At 50.7% G+C, this 18,356-nt stretch overlaps 2 protein-coding genes across 8 annotated transcripts in view; both read right to left on the bottom strand.

The window, feature by feature from the left end:
* Nucleotides 1-7,321, bottom strand: part of Arap1 (ArfGAP with RhoGAP domain, ankyrin repeat and PH domain 1) — a 61,524-nt gene extending 54,203 nt beyond the window's left edge. For 2 of the 6 annotated variants that reach the window (XM_008852733.3, XM_029555903.1), the window contains exon 1: nt 7,214-7,320. The gene's annotated coding sequence lies outside the window, so the exon portion shown is untranslated. Of the gene's footprint in view, nt 1-7,129 lie in introns of all 6 variants that reach the window. The other 4 variants (XM_029555900.1, XM_029555902.1, XM_008852735.3 and 1 more) reach the window with 4 other exon arrangements.
* Nucleotides 7,322-9,087: 1,766 nt separating this feature from the next.
* Nucleotides 9,088-18,356, bottom strand: part of Stard10 (StAR related lipid transfer domain containing 10) — a 38,049-nt gene continuing 28,780 nt past the window's right edge. Inside the window, exons 3-7 of one of the 2 annotated variants that reach the window (XM_008852732.3) lie at nt 13,060-13,207; nt 12,452-12,555; nt 11,726-11,843; nt 9,725-9,777; nt 9,088-9,492 (exon numbers count right to left, since the gene is read on the bottom strand). In XM_008852732.3, the coding sequence (XP_008850954.1) occupies nt 9,247-9,492; nt 9,725-9,777; nt 11,726-11,843; nt 12,452-12,555; nt 13,060-13,207 (669 nt within the window). In that variant the 3' untranslated portion in view covers nt 9,088-9,246. The remainder of the gene's footprint in view (nt 9,493-9,724; nt 9,778-11,725; nt 11,844-12,451; nt 12,556-13,059; nt 13,208-18,356) is intronic. The other variant, XM_029555895.1, reaches the window with a different exon arrangement.

Here is an 18,356-nt window from a genome sequence, read left to right as displayed (position 1 = left end):
GGTTGGTTGAGGAAGGGAGAGCTGACCAGCCTGGATCTCCTGCCCATGAAGAGGAAACTCAGTGGGCTCTCGGCACCCAGTGCCAATGACCCCAGGAAATAAGGACTCAAACCTGCCCTGCCCCTAGAAGGCCTCTGGAATGGAGAGGCTGGAAGATCAGTAGATCCCTTGCTGCTGAGCGTGGATGTTGTTGTGTTGAAGAGGACTAGATGGCTGGATGGCTTAACGGGGGCTGGGAATAGAAGGGAGACAGGAAGATGGGAACCAGCCCCACAGGCTTTGGCCTCCAATGCAATGTATGACCTCAGTTTCCCCAACTCTACAACCAGACAACAGTCAGGAAGACTCCTTGCTCAGTCTCCCTCACTGGCCCTTGCCTAACAAGGCCAGAGAGGGCATCCTATCCCATCCCTCATCAGCCTTCCTGCTTAGAGCACTCAGAACCTGGGCTGAGTGAGTGTACACGGTTCACCAGGCACCCCCTAGCATGTTGTATGCACTACCTCACAATCCTCACAACCTAGAAAGCTGGTGGTATAGCCCTCTTCACAGAGGAGTAAACTGAGCCTCAGGAAGGTCAAGTAACTCACCCAAAGTAACAACGAAGAAAGAACTGAACCAAGGGCTTCGCAGGCCCTTGTGAGGAAGAATGAGTGTGGAGATGGGCAGGTCCAGGGAAGACACAGGGCAGGCAGAAAAGGAAGAGGGAAGGCAAGTGTGGGCTGAGCAGGACCTGGAAGGCCATGAACACTTATCGTTACTGTTCAGACAATGGGAGGTCATAGATGGCGGGAGGGGAGGAAGTGCACAAAGCATTCAGTCATTCAGTGACAGGCAGCAGACCAGTATTCCTACTACCATGGGACTTGGGAATTCCCTTTTTTTTTTCCTTGTGTGTGTGTGTACGTGTGTGTGTACGTACGTGTGTGTGTGTGTGTGTGTGTGTGTGTGTGTGTGCGTGTGTAGAGGCCAGAGGCCAACATCAGATGTCTTCTCAATCATTCTCCACCTTATTTTTCAAGACAGGATCACTCACTGAACACAGAGCTCATCAAATTGACTAGACTGGCTGACAGTGAGTGCCAGGGATACACTTCCCTCCACCTTCCCAGCGCTGGGGTTACAGATGTGCAGCATTGTGCCCAACTTGTTACGTGGGTGCTGGAAATCTAAACTCTGGTCCTCATGACTGTGCACCATGACTGAGCCATCTCCACAGCCCCCAAGGAACGCATAAGTGCTCTCTGAGGCTGTTTTCTCAATCTTCTGTACCATGGAATTTTTTTTTTCACTTTCTTTTCTTTGTTTGGTCAGTTTGTTTTTGGTTTTTTGAAGAATGGTCTGATTATGTAGCCTAGGCTGGCCTTGAACTTATAACAATCATCCTGCCTCAGCCTCTGGGACATAAGTACTTCCCAAATACAGAGGTAGGAAGGGTAGGTAGGACAGGATCTGCAGATGACTGGACTAAGGACAGAAGCCACCTGGTAAGAGATGGTAGAGAGGGAGTTGGGCAAAGTTGCTATGACGTTCAAGGCAGAAGTCTAGAAGCCTCCCCAGACTTAAGGTTCTAAGGCTCCCTGGGGCCCTCTGTAGTTGGGCCCCAACCCTTCTTCCCAACTCAGGCTGCCTCAGCCATATCCTGCTGGATAGCCTGATAAACACTTCTGAAGAGCCCACACACAGGGTTAGTGCTGGCTCAGACCCCTTATGCTGCCCATGACTCAACGGGGTTCCTCCTTTCTCCCTGTCAGGTACAGGGTGGTCTCTGGGAAAAATTGTCGCTTCTTAGTTATAAAACCACAAAATAGTAGGTTGTGGTGGCACACACCTTTAATCCCTGCACTTGGGAGACAGAAGCAGGCAGATTTCTGTGAGTTCAAGGCCAGCCTTGTCTATATATCGCTAGTTCAGCAAGGGCTACAAAGTAAGACCTGACCTGAAAAACTGAAAAAAAATGTGCCTGGAGAGATGGCTCAGCAGTTAAGAGCACTGGTTACTCTTGCAGAGGACCTGGGTTTGATTCCCAGCACCCACATGGTGACTAACAACCATCTGTAACTCCAGTTCCAAGGAAACCTGGCACCTTCTTCTGACCTCCACGGGCATTGTACAACATGGCTGTACTTACATACATATGGGCAATACACTCATAACACATAAAATAAAAATAATAAAGTATTTAAAAAAAAATAAAGCCAGGTGTGGTGGTGCACACCTTTAATCCTAGCACTCGGGAGGCAGAGGCAGGAGAGTCTCTGTGAGTTCAAAACCAGCCTGGTCTACATAGTGAGTTCCAGGCCAGCTGGGGATACAGGGAGACTGTCTCAAAAAGACCAAAAAAAGAAAGAAAAAAAAATATATATATAGCAATCCACTGACGGTCCCCACTGAAGAGATAGTAAGGGGGTTGGGGGTGCTCAGATGGGTAAAAGCCTGACCTAGCTCACATATCCAGAGACACAGAGCAGAGCCCTACCTATCCCAGCCCCTACGATACCAAATGCTGAGCCTAATAGCACAGAGTCCCTACAGAGGTGGTGGCACAGGAAGGGCTAGAAGTATGCCCCAACTCCAAAAGGACGCAGTCAGCCAGGGGATCTTCTGGGGAAAGCAGTCATGCCCCGCAAGACTCCCTCTGTCTCCTTCTGCAGGAGTAGCCCCCCGCCCCCCACTGGACCCTGGAAAGAGCTGGGAGAGGTATGTTAAGAATCCAAGGCCACTGGCCAAGGCCCAGCCTCCTGTGCCCAAGAGCATGGCAGCACATCCCTTCAGCTGCCCTGACCCAAGCCTCTGCCTATCAACCCCTCACTGTAGGGTCCTTCAGCCTGGCCCTCATCTTTCAAGGCTTGAGCTGGGTCTGTTGAGCCATATCTCACAATGTCTCTGATGTCCACAGTGTGACCCTTGACCTTGCTCTATAATCCAGCCAGCCCCCAATCTCCCTGGGTGCCCCTGCAACTGTACCCAGGAGTCCATGAGGCTTCTCCTCGGTGAATGTAGTGGATCTAGTCCCTTGTAGTTCCCCATCACAAGACAACTGTCCCTTCTGCTACCACAGGGTCTCAAGGCCAGCTTTGCTGATTTCTGGAAATGAAAGCATCAGATCATGTATAGTTGCATAAGACTGGAGGCCAAGGGACATCAGAGTCACAGCATAGCTCACAAAACTGTAGGCCTCAGTCTAATGACAACTTGGCCACAGTGTAGCACAAGGCTCAGCTTCAACTCAGGTGACCCACCCCAACTCCAAGCTTTGAGGGACCCGGGGAACCTAGATTTTTGGGAATTCAGAAACTGGGGACCACTGCATAGCAAACATTAGACCCCTCAAATCTCCAATGCTTTGAATGTCAAATTCACAATCCTACCAGGCAGCTCAGGTGGAGAGAGGCAGAGAGTGAAGAGATAGTCAAGCCTCCTTCCCAATCACCATTACCCCTCACCTGACCAAGTTAGTTCCTTCCTGTCCAGTGTTGTCCATACCTGAGACAGGAGGGCCTAAGGAAAGGAGGAAAGAGATGCCCAGATGGATGGATGCCAGTGGGAAAGACCCAGGCACCCAAGAAGCCACAAAGCTCTGGCAGCTCAGTCCTAGACTGTCCTGTCCTAGGGACTACACCAGCCTAGCCAAAGGATGTGAGGCCAAACCAGACTTCCTGGGGCTGCTGGGCAGCCAGGTGTAATCCCTGGTCTCCATTCTCGGATGATAACAGGAGTGACCCTAAGAGGCCCTTCCTCCCTGCCCTCATAAAAATCAAGGTAAGGAAAAGAAAGATTTGGGCACACTAGAGGGGAGGAGGGTCACGAAATGGATCTCTGATTCCTGCACCCTTCCTGGTCTAATGAGGCCCTAAGCATCACACAACTGACCTCCAGTGGCCTCTGTGTCATGGTCTCTTGACTCTGGGATTCCTCCCAGGTTTGTTCAGTCACCAACACCCTGCATGGCAGAAATACCAGGACCCCTAAGAAGAACTGGCTTCCAGTTTGTTGGTGATACAGACTCAGACCCTGTGACCAGGCAGTGGGCAGCATCTGCAGGAAAGTCAGTGCTTCTGGGATCCTAACCAGGCCCCAGGCATGGAGGGGAGCACACTCAGAGCCCCAGCCTGGGTTCCTGCCTCAGGAGCACTGGTAAGTCACTGTCCATCTATATACCTTGGTGTCCTCAGCAGCAGAATGCGGTCCTGGAAAAGTCAGGTGATTAGTTGTCTAGGAGGTGCCCACCCTAGGGCTGGGCCCCAAGGGCTCAGGACTCAATGGGATTAGGTCAGTCTGCAAGTAGAATGCCCTCACAGGCACCCCTCACTGCTGGTCACCAGCATGTCAAAGACCAAGCAGCCCTCTAACCTCTGCCAGTTACTGCGACAGGGGTGAGCTGTAGGGTAGAGCTGGGTTTGGAGTTGTAGCTAGTCTAAGAAATGAATGGTTCCTAGGAAACTGCCTCTTGGCCTCAGTTTGCTCACCTGTAAAGTGGAAATGCCAAGAAAACATCTACTGCCATCATTTCTATGGTTAAATAATAATATTGCTGAACTTGTCACTTAATTCCACAAATCCTCTCAGCTACTCTATCCCAGTGATCGAGGACAGATGTCTTAACTATGGAATGGGCTTTCCTTTCTGACCTATGACCTAAAGGATTAGATAGGCATTACCGTAGGAAGGCTGTGAAAACGATGAATCTGCACTATGGTTCCTTACCGCCCCTGATGCCTGGGGTCAGCTGCCTCCTTGGTCCAGGACTGTCTACCCCAGAGCCCTGGGGATCTGACTGGAGGGGTGGGGAAGGGTGAGGAAAAATAATGTGTTCTCTGATAGAGCTGGGGGTTCTGGTGTTGAGTTGGCTGGTGGTTTGAACTCTGTGGGGAATACACATTGGAGAGGCATTTTAAGACCCCCCCCCCACATCTCTACACTGTTCAGATTCCTGGTAGCCACCTTAGTATAGAACCCCTAAAACATAAAACACTTCTATGCTGTGAAGGGGCAAAGTCTGGCCTGAAGGACCAGAGGAGGAGGTGAAAGGAGCTGCCCCCCACCATAATCCCCAGTACACACAGTGCTGAGAAAGGATATCCATCCAACCCTTCCCTCCCAAAGGCAGAACCTGGAAATCCAAAACAGAGTGAAAGGGACAGGCAAGAGGGCAAGAGGTATCAGCCCTCAAACAGTCCAGTACCCAGTCCAGGCTCCCAAGGGTTAAGATGGGGGGGGGGTGCAGGGTCAGTACTGGTGGACAGACGGGCCTGGAGCCCAGAGCCTGCCTCCCCTCCCCCTCCCTTGGGAACAGAAGCCACTTGTTTGGGCATTGGCGGCTGGTTTTGAGCTCGGCCAAGGGAGAGTGGGGTGGGAAGAGGCCTCAGAGAGTGGTAGGGACTCCCCTCCCTCCAGCAGAGGCTAGGTCTGTGCTCTGAGCCCCCTGCCCTGCAAAGCCCCTTGCCGTGGCTCTCCCTTTCCTTCACTTTAACACTGGGCAGGATTCACAGAGGTCTGACTCTTGCTTTTGCAGTTTGTCCTGGGAACTTCATGAAGCCAAGCTTGGATCATCCCATCCGGTGGATGGGGACAAGGAGGCTCTGAAAAGGACTGAGAGCTGCAGACTCACCCAGGGCTTGGTGGCAGTATTGAGACTCCAGGTCGCATATCCCTGGGCAGTCCTATGTCTGCCCCCTATCTCTACAGAACTCTAAGTACAGAACTCTAAGGAAACTTGTCCTAAGCCGTGCCATTGCCCAGGACTGAAAACGGGACTGGAAGGCACTGCAATAAACCCACTTCTGAACCCTGAAGTCTAAAGGACCTGGGGATTTGAAGGAGAAAAAAACTTGGGCAGAGGTGGAGGTGGGGGGGAGGGGGATATCTGCATAAAAGGCTGAGTCTTGAAGGGTAGAAAAGCATGAAAGTATGGAGAGGTATGGCTGAAGCCCAGGTGGTAGGGACCAAGTGAGGAGGCCTGCATGCCCAATGAAACCTGAGAGCCATTGGGGCCACCTCCACCTCACCAGCCATCAGCAGTCTGCCTGGGACACCTCCTTCTCACCCTATTCCAGCAAGTAAGTGGCCACTGGGGGCAGGGTCAGAAAGCCGGGGTCTAAATAAACTCCAACCAGGCATGCACCCCAAGGGGTTTTCTGCACACCCTCCCAGCCCACCCCTTATAGCCATATCTATATCCTCACCATTTTTCAGAGTTTATCCCAATTTCTGCCTCTGCAAGAGCTCTGCCCTCACCTGGGGGCCCAGTTCTTGCAAACTGCCACTTAACTGCCAAGTTCATTCCAGGTATCTCCTCCACACCTGTCCACACCTGTCTCCGTGGTTCTGCTGCACGCCTTCTGCCCCATAATGAAGGCTTCCCCTAGCTGGGTGCTCCTGGCTTTCCAAGGACCGGTATCAAGGACCCGGTATTTCTACAGCAGTCAAAACCTTTCCTAAGCACCCCTCAAGTCCAGCCCTGAATCCCTCCCCCTGAATCTGGACATTGGGAAACGCTCCCCAGTACACCGGATTTGGAGGAACATATGACAGAAACCTCTTATGATGGCTCCTGATCAGTCACCCAGCACCCATAGCCACCCCTGGAGATCTGAGACCAAACACCCACCGAGCCTACCCAGCCATCAGTAGTCGGCACGCCAAGCCTGCTTCCCCTATGCCCAACCACCCACTCCCAGTCTGACCCCATTCAGTGAACACACTCCTCCTTTTCCTGCAATTTGGGCCAGGCAGGCTCTTGGGAGGCCATGCCCCCAATAAGTGGTGGGGAATTGAGGTACAGAGACCGGAAGTGGCCAAGGTTACTGAAGCCCCAGATCCAGGGCTTAGGGTCTTATGGATCTGGGAAGCTGTAAGGGTATCCGCGCGCGGTCCATCGGGTGGGAGCTTTCATTTCACAGGTGGGAAAAGCAAGTCGCAGGGAGCCGATTGGCTCCAGGCCTGAGAGCCGGCAAGCCGAAGAGCTCAGGACTGGAAGCCGGTGTCCGCCAGCTCACCCTGCTCACTAGGGTTCAGGCCAGCCGCTTCATCCTCCTGAGACCGGCTACCCCTTCCCACCTCCACCCCCAAGCTGGAGAACCGACCCGATGGCCCAGGGAAAAGCGTGCCCTGCGCCGCGCAGCCTCACCTTTCCCTTCTGCGGAATGGGGACACTGCGGAGCACACCTGGAGAGCGGGCTTCGGAGGGGGAGGCCCCAGCAACAGCACTGACCTGTTGTGAGCGAAGGCTACTCCACGCGGAGAACCCAGGGTCCCCGTGCCTCTGACTCACGCCACCCGCCAACTCGCTGCAGCCGGCCCGGCGCGCCCACCCCGCGGGGCGCTTCCGCCCGCCCCACGTGACACCCCAGGGACTAGAGGGCGGGGAAGGTCCGGCTCCGCCCCCAGCCTAGTAGCGTTCCAGAGTCCCCTAGACAGACCCGCTGGCCCGGTTTGTCTCTCCCTTGCCCTTCTCGGTGCTAGCATGTTGAGGCCCAGGGCTACCCCAATCCCTGCTGAGCCTCCATGGATCCTTGAGTGTCGTTGTCCGTGCCCCCCGCCCCGACACCACACCACACCACACACAGGAGCCATTGAAGGTTGATGACCACCTCCCTTGGGGGTCCTTCTGCACCATCCCTCAAGAACACCCACTTCTGCTGGGTGTGGTGGTGCACACCTTTAATCCTGGCACTTGGGAGGTAGAGACAGAGGCAGGCAGGATCTCTGTGAGTTCAAGGCCTGGTCTACATAGTGAGTTCCAGGTCAACTTAGGCTACAAGGAGACCCTGTCTCAAAAAGACCTAAAAAAAAAAAAAAAAACCAAAAAGAACGCCCCACTTCTGTCCGCGAGACCACATCTCCCTACATTGAGTGCTGGAGAAGTCCCACCTGATTTGGCAGACATGCTGGGTCCTGTGGCCAGGGCTTCTGTGGGAGCGGCCAGGCCAGGCTAGGCCAGAGGCTTTAGCTTATCTGGACTTCAGTTTTTCCAGACACAATGGGAAACTTTGGAAGAACAGCTGTCACCAGGGTGGGCCAAGGGGTTTGCCCTCAGAAGAGGAAGGTGCCTTTGAGCGCCTACTCCATGCCAGGCCCAGTGATGGGTAATTTGTTCCTTTTATGTCAATTCTCAACTTGCTTAAAGGTAAAAATTATCTAGGCCATCCATTAGGAAACCAGGGTCTGAAATTTTTCAGGGCTTCCCCAAAGTTACAAAACTGTTATTGGGCAAAATGCAACTTCAACTGTCTGGGTGATAGGATCTTCTGCCTGTCGCCTCTGGCCATTGAAACTGTTCCTCTGAGAGAGACCTGACTCTGGACAGACTTGTCTTCCATAAGCAGGGCTAAAGCCAGCAGCTTTCCAGGAGGAGTAAACAGGGTCAGAGCCTGGGGAGTACTTCCAGACCTCAAGTTCTCAGGAGGCCAAAAACACTGGAGGAAAAGCAGCGCCTAAGGCCAAATCTGGGACTCCCAGTGCTCCTCGGGCAGCACAGGAGCTGTGGAGACCAGAGGCAGGCCTGGCGGCCCTCTAGATGTCACAACAGCCAGGCGAAACAAGGTGAGGGCTGGCATCTGGAGAGGATGGGGGGCCCACAGTTCCTGTTAACATAGTCCTAAGTATGTTAGTCCTTAGATAGTATGTGCTGAAAGTATGAGTCACCACCATCTCCCTCCCTCCTCCAGGTCAGGCTGCTCCACCTCCATTCTGAGGCCCTCAGCTTTGACCTATGGACCCCTCCTCTTCATTTCTGAGATAATAGGAGCCTGCCTGGGAGCCCAAACCAACAGACCATTGCTGGCTCAGACCCAGGTCTGTCACACAGTAGAAACTTGACCTCTGACCAGACCAGCTCCTTCACCTAGAGCCATAAAAATCAAGGAAACAGCCTGGTGACCAGCAAAGGACATGTGCAAAGGGACAAGGAAAAGGAAACAAAGGACAGGAAGAGGTGACAACCCCCCTTCCAGCAGTTACACAAGTGGAAATAAAATGCCTAAAGGTTCATAGGCCTAGCAAGCAATAATGGCATTAAGGAAATTAATTGTAGACCAGAGCAGCCGTGGTGCCAGGCAGCTGAGAAGCACTCACAAGAAGAAGCCGGCTGGGGCTGTGCATCGTTTATTAGGGCTGTGTCCCGCCAGGCCACAGGCACCTGAACAGGAGCCCAGCGCCCCCAGAAGGCGGGTGGGGGAAGTGCAGAAGGCTCCGCCCCGAGGGCTCCACCCCAGTCCAGTCTAGGTCCTTGCAGAAGGGCAGCATTCAGGTGAGCGAGGTGTCATCGTCGCTGCCCTCACCGCCGGTACCTCCTGCTCGCTCCTCTCGGCTCTCGGCCACCGCGCTCTCATCGATGTTCTCCAGCGAGTCTGCGTGCTGCACCGACAGCTCCGACAGCGCCAGGCTGGGCAACGGGCTCTGCTCAGGGTGCAGCCACGGCTTGAAGTGTGGCTGGTGCTTCTGCTTCCACTCGGGGTACTTGACGCAGGCCTTATACATCTTCTTCATGGCCTGTAGACGGGAGAGTCAGGGGTACGGGAAGACCAGCGCTTCTCCGCGCCCCTCAAGCGCCCTCCAGCGGTGCACAGCAGTCCCCAGCATCCCAATGCTGGCCCAATTTCCGGATCTGGTCTAACTCTGCCCTATCTGCCCGAATGGGTCTCCATCCTTGACTCCGACCCCACCCCACCCCTGTCACCCCACCCCCACCCCCTTTTATCTCCAAAGTCCCAAGGCCACTCACCTTAGGAGCCAGGAACTGAGATGATTTATTCACCACCCATTTGGGTAAGGAGCCTGTGAGGGCAAGGATAGGAGAGAATGTGAGAAGGAAAGAGGAGGCCTCTTGAAAGAGGAGGCCTTTGCAGGGCTGCAAAGAAAACCATAGGACTAGGTGACCACAAGCAACTTATTGGGTTGACATTCTGACCCACCAAGCTCCAGACTGCCACTTCCCTCCCCTCATATTGATATTCCTTCCACATGAACCATCTGCAGACACTCCCTCATGTCCAGCCTGTCCTTTGCCTGTCCTTCTAGGCCCCCTCTACAACAGCAGGGAACCCTTAGCTCAGCACTCCAGCCTGACCTGACAGGGAATCCACAGCCCAGCTCTCCACCTGTCTCATCCCCGAGTATCTGTGCACAGTCATTAAGGGTCAAGGACCCCTGACCTAAGCCATTGTGCCCAAGGGATTTGCAGTATACCTGTCAAAGATGTTTGAAGCTTAACCATAGTCTGGACAATCATTCAGTCACCCACTCACTCCACATTCATTGTGACATTCACCCTGGACCAGCCTAGGGGATCCAAAAAGAAACTCAGTGTCTGGGGTCTCAACCATAGCCTTGTATTCTCTTAGAGAGGAATGGGCCCAGAAAGCAGGGAGCAGGCACTTGCTCTGAGAATCAGGGAAAAGAGGAGGGGGGACATCTGACCCAGCCCTGGAAGGCTAATGAGGGATCTGAGAGTGAGAGCTGAATGGATACTGAGGTGGGAAATGGGAGAGTGTAGAGAGCCTGGGAATTCTGGACAGAGGCTCAGGTTGTAGTTGGAGGGTTACAGAGTGACAGCAATATTCCCTTCAAACCCCTAGCTCAGCATTTCTCAAGTAGGCTGGAAGGTCATGAGGAAATAGGTGTTAAAAAAAAAATTCATCAGCTGGGCATGGCCTATGCCTTTAATCCCAGCATCAAGGAGGCAGAGGCAAGTAGATCTCTGTGAAATTGAGGCCTGCCTGGTTTAACACAGTTGAGTTCTAGGTCAGCTAGGGCTACTGGGAGATCCTGTCTCAAAACAAAACAAAAAAATTCATTCCTCTAGTAGCTGGTTTGGACAGAAAAGATGTCTGACTACCAAAAGAATGACAGGTCTAGGCACTGTGTTGGAAGGTGAAACCATATGAGTCAGGTTGGTTATGTTGGCACCTGCCTGTAACCCCAGCACTCAGGAGATGGAGGCAGAAAGACAATGGGTTCAAAGCCAGCCTGGGCTACATAGTGAAATAAAAGAAAGGAAGGAAGGCCGGGCGTGGTGGCGCACGCCTTTAATCCCAGCACTTGGGAGGCAGAGGCAGGCGGATCTCTGTGAGTTCAAGGCCAGCCTGGTCTACATAGTGAGTTCCAGGACAGCTGGGGCTACGGAGAGACCGTCTCAAAAAGACCAAAAAAAAAAAAAAGAAAGAAAGGAAGAAAGGAATGACAGGGTTAGATTTAGGAACTGAGAAAGAGGAGCTGGCCCCAGCTAACTGTAACTGGCAGGTGCTGGGCAGGCTGAGCGGAAGACAAGTCATTGATCAGGAGAAAGGGCAGGTCTGGGAAGGGCAACAGTGAGTCCACAGATCGACACAGTGAGTCTTAGGCACCTAGAAGACATTGTGAGGAAGAGGTCTTGCTGACTCGCCTCAGCAGAGAGGAGTGGTCAGCTGCCATGGAAATGGCTAAGCCCAAGAATGAGAAGAGAGGCTTGGAAAACTCAGGCCCTCCCTGCAGAATGTAGCTGGTGGAGATAGGGCAGGAGCAATTCAAGTTAGGGGTGCCCCCACCCAGAAAGATAGTGCCAAGCCTCCTGAGAGGAGCAGTGGCTGCTGCCTTGGCCCATTCCTTCAAACCACCAGCTCTGGATAGAGATGCCCCCAGTACTAAATGGCTCCTAACATATGATCTTCTGCTCCCTGGCAGATCAAGTCCATCCCCTGTGGTATAGGGAAGGATCCCATGATGGGCTGCAGGGCCAAGCCCTCACCTTTGGGGTCCACCTGGGCCAGGTAGGTGATGACGCAGCTCTTGGGCCCCGTGCTCTGGATGAGGTAGCCCGTCTGGATAGACACAGCTCGGACCAAGTCTTTCCGAGGTGGGTATTTCTGGGGATGGAAGGTATAGGGAGGTGAGACTTGGGTAAGGACAGAGGAGATGTCTCTGTATTACACACACACACACACACACACACACACACACACACACAGAGAGAGTTGGTTCATATTCACTGGTGTCTGTGCCAGGCCAGGCTGATATGGGTTGAGGAGAAAAGAAAAAGTCAAACCAGGTTGTCTTTGCCCATCTTTCAGCTTTCTCTGTGCTCTCACAAAAGCACTAGGCTGGATCAAGGCTCTTGAGTGCTTGTGGGCACAAAACCCTTGCCCAGACCAGGTGTTCCTGCCTGCCCTCTCTCAAGGCAGTCTGCCTCAGGACCCTGCTGCTCACCTTTTGCTTCCCCATTTCTTGGCCAGTCTCACCCCAAGGCCCAGTCAACCACATCAGTTCATCCCACCCTGTCACTCCAGAGATGGCCCACACTACCCTCTTCTTAGCTGCTTGAGTTTCCACAGGGAAGTCATTATCCTTCCTATGCAGGAAGCAAACTGGCCCCTGTACCAGCCTGAAATCACATGAAAACCCAGGTGATAGCCACAGCCCAGCCCTGCCCATAACCTTCCCCAGCCCACCCAGGAGGAAGGGCAGGGCAACTCACAGGATGCTTCACTGAGTAGTTCATAATGATGTAATCAGCGCCCATGGGGAGCCAGGAGCGGAGGGTGATGACATCACGGTTCTTCAGGGGTTTGGGACACCTCCCTACGGAGGGCAAGGGACAGTTTTTACTAGCCCGCTTGCCTTTAAGGGAGGGTGGGATGGAGGCCAAAGATGCAGGCATCCCTCTACATCCAGACAGGTACCCCAAGTCCCCCCATAGACCCACAGAGGAACCAGGGAAGACACAGCAGAATCCCTGATCCCACTGTCTCTGCCTACCCTGCCTCAGGGCTTCACACAGCCTTTACCTTGTTGGTTTAACTTCTCTGTAAATACCAATGTATTTAGAAGGGAGACAGTATTGTGAGTGCGTGTGCATGAACATGTGTGTCTGTGAATAGATGGTATATGCCTGTGAGTTGTGTGTGCAACTATGTACACGTGTTTGTGTGTGGTATCTTCATGAGCATGTGTGTCTGTGAATGTGAGTGTGTCCAAGGAGAGGGCAGCTCTCTGTCTGAGCATGCAAATCTCTGAGCAGCCTGGCCACAAGGAGGGAAGGTTGAGAGAGAGGAGGCAGGGATGGAGGCCAGGTTGTGTACTCACAAGAGTAATATCCTACATCAGCGTTGACCGTCAAGCGAGCGATGTCGAAAGTCTCAATAACGTTGCTGTCCCACTTCTTTCGGTACTCTATGTCATGCAGGACATCGTAGAGTGTCTCTGCTGGCACATCACAGCACTCCATCCTGCACTGTAGACAGACATAACTTGTCAGGGTCACACAGGTATGAGGGGAAGGAGGAAAAGACAAAGGAACAGGAACCTCTAAAGCCAGCATGAACTCACATCACGGAGCCTGGTCTAGCTTCCCCAGAAACTGTACAAGGGCACAGTTAGCCCCTGTATCCAGACACAGACCTCACCAGTTCAAATCAGTTTCCTCTTTGAGGAATCCTTCTCAGACAAACCTTCCAGGCTCCCCCACACAGAATCTCTGTCTGTTTCCTCCCTGTCCCTGGGGGTAGCTCATGGGCAGAGGCTCATGGCTGATTCAGAAAGGGGCCTGGGATGGATGCACGTTAAATAAAAGCACAAGTGAGAAAACAAATACCCAAATGACTGGGTTCTTTATCCGCTGGAGCAAAATGTGTATGTGTGTGTGCTTCATTCAATAAACATCTTTGTAATCCCAGCATTTGGGAGGCTGAGGCAGGAGGATCACTCCAAGTTCAAGGCCAGCCTGTGCTACATAGTGAATCCGAAGCCATACTGGGCTGAGATTATCTTAAAACAAACATCTTTACTTTTTAAATTTTTTTTTCTTTTCTTTTTAATTTATGTGTATGAGTATTATGCCTGTATTATGTAAGTGCACCTGTATCATGCAGTGCCCGAGGAAGAGAGAGGAGGGCATTGAATCCCCTGGAACTGGAGTTACAGACACTTGTTAGCCACTATGTGAATGCTGAGATTCGAACCCAGGTCTTGTATAAAAACATCCAGTGCTCTTAAACACTGAGCCATCTCTCCAACGCCTCAAAACAAACATCTTTAAATATCTCAATATTTGTTAGTTGCACCTGCAAAGAGCTTCCCATCTGTGGAGAAACCAGCTAGGCACACCCTGCTTTAGCCTTCCCAATGATGCTGCCAGGTAAGAAATCCAAGGAGGAACTTGAGGCCCAAAGAGGTTAAGTAACTTGCTGAAGGTCACCTGGCTGGTTAAGTAGCAAGGCTATGATTTAACCTAGCTCACATGTCTAGAAACCAAGTAAAAACAAAAGCAGGGTTCCTCAGGTCTGTACTCACAAAGGTGAACTGCAATGTCCTCATTCTGTTTTTCCCCACTAGGGCCTAATCCCCAAGATCAAGTTCCCCTCAGCAAACAGACCCATTTTCATGTATAGTCTACAATGCTCTCACAGAACTGGCATGCAGACAACATAGGGAACCCACGTTTTACTCTCTGTTCCCCAGGGAATAGATGCAGCCATGGAGGAAGGGTAGCACCACCTCTCTCCTTGCCCAAGACAGGCCTTGTCGCCTCCTAAGGTACATGAAAGGCTTCTCCCAGCTAGGGATTCTAAACACAAGAAACTCACTACACACGACTTCAGCTTAGAGAAAATACAGAGGACAGGGGCACAAGCTAAGTGACGTCATGAGCACAGAAGCAGACAAAGCCAGGTGGCAGGCACTCTGCAGAGCTGCCAGCTTAGTCTCTTCTGTAGACCAGTTTCACATCGGCAGGTCGGTATCAGAACACAGGAAGGCAGCAAGATAGACTTAGAGGGCATGACTTCCATATGTAAAATGTGCTGTGGGCTATATACACCAGCTGAAAGGATGTCCTTTTGTGAGTGAAGCACAGAAGCAGACAAAGCCAGGTGGCAGGCACTCTGCAGAGCTGCCAGCTTAGTCTCTTCTGTAGACCAGTTTCACATCGGCAGGTCGGTATCAGAACACAGGAAGGCAGCAAGATAGACTTAGAGGGCATGACTTCCATATGTAAAATGTGCTGTGGGCTATATACACCAGCTGAAAGGATGTCCTTTTGTGAGTGAATGTCTGCCATTTTGTACTACATAGTTATGAAAATCAGTTTTCTCAGCATTGACAATTATAAAATCAAAATATTCATCAGGTCTGAAAGCATTGAAAATACTCTACATCCTACACTACCAATATTCAGCCAAGGTTTAATTCTGTGTGTGTGTGTGTGTGTGTGTGTGTGTGTGTGTGTGTGTGTGACACATACACCCTAGCTATTGAATCTAGGGTCCCATGAATGCTAGGCAAATGCTCTAACACTGAGTTACATCCCCAGCCCTCTTTTCATTTTTTATTTTGAAACGGGAGCTCATTAAGTTGCCCAGGTTGGCCTTGAACTTGTGATCCTCCTGCCTCAGCCTTCCAAGTACCTTGGATAACAGGCCTACACCACCAAACCCAGATTATAAAGGACATTTTTGGGACAACTAGAGAAATGTGAAGGTGTCAGAGTATTAGATACACTAAAAATTTATAGAAATAAAATGAGGGGCTGGAGAGGTGGCTCAGAGGTTAAGAGTACTAGTTGTTCTTGCAGAAGACCTGGGTTTAAATCCCAGCACCAACATGGTGGCTAACAACTGTCTGTAACTCCAGTTCCAGGGGATCTGATGCCCTCTTCTGTCCTCTGAGAGCACTGCATGACATGGGTGCACTTATACACATGCAGGAATAACACTCATACATATAAAATTTTAAAATAAATTTTAAAAATTTTTAAATAAAAAGCTGGGTGTGGTGGTGTACACCTTTAATCCCAGCACTCAGGAGGCAGAGGCAGGTGGATCTCTGTGAGTTCAAGGCCAGCCTGGTCTACATAATAAGTTCCAGGACAGCTGGGGCTACAAGGAGACCGTCTCAAAAAGACATAAAAAAATTTTTTTAATAAAAAAAATTTTAAAGAAACAAAATGGTAGAGATTTTTGTCCCCCCCCCAAAAAGCATGTTACAAAATGGAAAGTCCAGCGGGGAAATCTCAAGAAGCACATACCATGAAGATGTTATAGTGCTGGTCTGCATGACAGGATGCGATGCTTTTGTCTTTCTTTCTAATTTTCTTTCAAAATTTATTTATTTTTGTTTCATGTGTATGACTGTTTTGCCTGCATCTATGTAAGTGTACCCACATCATGAAATGCCCATAGAGGCCTGAACAGGGCATCAGATAGCCTGAAACATGGTGGTTGCTAGCTACCATGTGGCTGCTATGAACTGAACCCAGGTCCTCTGCAAGAGCAGCAGCACTCTTACTGCTGAGCCATCTGTCCAGCCCCTATTTATAATTTTGTTAAATGTTTATAGTACTGCTTCTGCAATAATGAAAAATATTAAATAAGAAGGTCTGCCAGGTGACAGCAATGCCAAGGGATAAGCCCCATTTTAGAATTAAGAGTTCTAGCTTTTGCTGGGCATGGTAGCGCACGCCTTTAATCCCAGCACTCAGGAGGCAGAGGCAGGTGGATCTCTGTGAGTTCAAGGCCAGCCTGGTCTACATAGTGAGTTCCAGGCCAGCTGGGGCTACAAGGAGACCCTGTCTCAAAAAGACCAAAAAAAAAAAAAAAGAGTTCTAGCTTTTAACAATGAGGAGGCCAGGAAGATATGCCCTACTGAAGACCTCAGATCTCGTTGACCTCTTCAGCCTTTCCCAACCTTCAAGTCTTTGAATAAGATGGTTTGAACACGTGCACACACACATACACACATGTGCATTGCACACACATACATCTGAATATAAACACACATATATAAACGTACATGTATACCAATTTTTAAAAAAAAAGTTCTAGAGACTAGAGAAGATGGCTAAAATGCTCTTTCAGAAGACCTAGGTTCAGTTCCCAGCATCCACGTGACAGCTTACAACAGTTTATACCTCCAGTTCCAGGGGATCCAACACCCTCTTCTGACCTCTGTGGGCACCAGGCACATATGTATGGTGCAGACAAAACACTCATATGCATAATATAAAAATAAATAAAATCTCTGGTACGTGCCTATAGTCCCAGCACTTGGGAGGGAGGCAGAGGCAGGTGGATCTCTGTGCATTCAAGGCCAGCCTGTTCTACATAGTGAGTTCCAGGTCAGCTACAGGGAGACACTGTCTCAAAAAAAAAAGACAATAAACAAACAAATTAATTAATTAATTTTTTAAAATGGATCTCACTGGAAGAGCCAATGTTTGGCATGACTGAGGCTGTGGGTTCTACCAGCAACCCCAAAAACTTCAAAGACAAACTACAGTCTATACAATGAATACAATACTCTGAATAAGTCACCCTTCCTCTGCCCCATTTGCCTTTCTACTCCATGAAAGGTTGTGAATGGACCCCATCATTTAACTAGCCACCCTCAGTTCCAGTGTCCTAAGCCAAAAGTGAATCTGAAGCCTGGGATTAGCCTTCTAGGGGAGGAACATGCCTGGTCAGGCACAGAAGCGTTCAGCTGCTCTTGGTGGGTAGGAAGCAGGCTTCCTGGAGAAGCACATTCTAGGTGTCTGCCAGGTGCTGGGGCAGAAAGCACAGTTGGGGCCAAGGCTCAGAGCCAGGCAAGAGCTGAGCCAACAGGGTAGCTGAATGAGATTCTGTGGTGTGGTATGTGTAGCCTAGTACTCAAAACATCCCTACTTCCAAGTCTTCTTGGACAAATGGACCAGGGCTGGGTCAGAGGAAATATAGGAAGAGCTTGGATATCTTATTGTGCTTTTAGAAAGTGAGGAAGAAAGCTGGGCATGGTGGTGCAGGCCTTTATTCCTAGCACTTGGGCAGCAGAGGCAGGCGGATCTCTGTGAGTTCAAGGCCAGCCTGGTCTCCATAGTAAGTTCCAGGCCAGCTGGGACTACAGGGAGACCCTGTCTCAAAAAGACCAAAGAAAAAAAAAAGAAAATAAGGAAGAATGACAGAGGCCTTGTTCAGCACAACATGAAGGTCAGCCCCAGGAGTGACCAACCCCTCAGAGTTTACTAGGCCTCTCCCAGTTTTACCACTGAAAGTACACTTCCTGGGGCTGCAGAGATGACTCAGCAGTTAAGAGCACTGGCTGCTCTTGCAGAGGATCCAGGTTCAATTCTCAGTACCCACATAGCAACTAACAAACATTCATAACGCCAGTTCCAAGGGAATCCAGTGCTCTCTTCTGACCTCCACTGGCATTGCTCAACATGGGTGTACTTACTTACATGCAAGCAATACACTCATACACATAAAATAAAAATAATAAATAAAATTTTGAAAGGAAGGGAAAGAAGAGAGAGAAAAAAAGAAAAAGAAAAAGAGAAAGAAAGAAAAACTTACTTCCTGGGAGACCTCATTCCCAGGTAAACTAGGCCAGGAGATCACTCTACCATGGGCTAC

Source organism: Nannospalax galili, unplaced genomic scaffold (genome assembly GCF_000622305.1).
Source record: "Nannospalax galili isolate Female #2095 unplaced genomic scaffold, S.galili_v1.0 scaffold686, whole genome shotgun sequence".
NCBI lineage: Eukaryota > Metazoa > Chordata > Mammalia > Rodentia > Spalacidae > Nannospalax > Nannospalax galili.
This window is presented reverse-complemented; position numbering and strand designations above follow the sequence as displayed.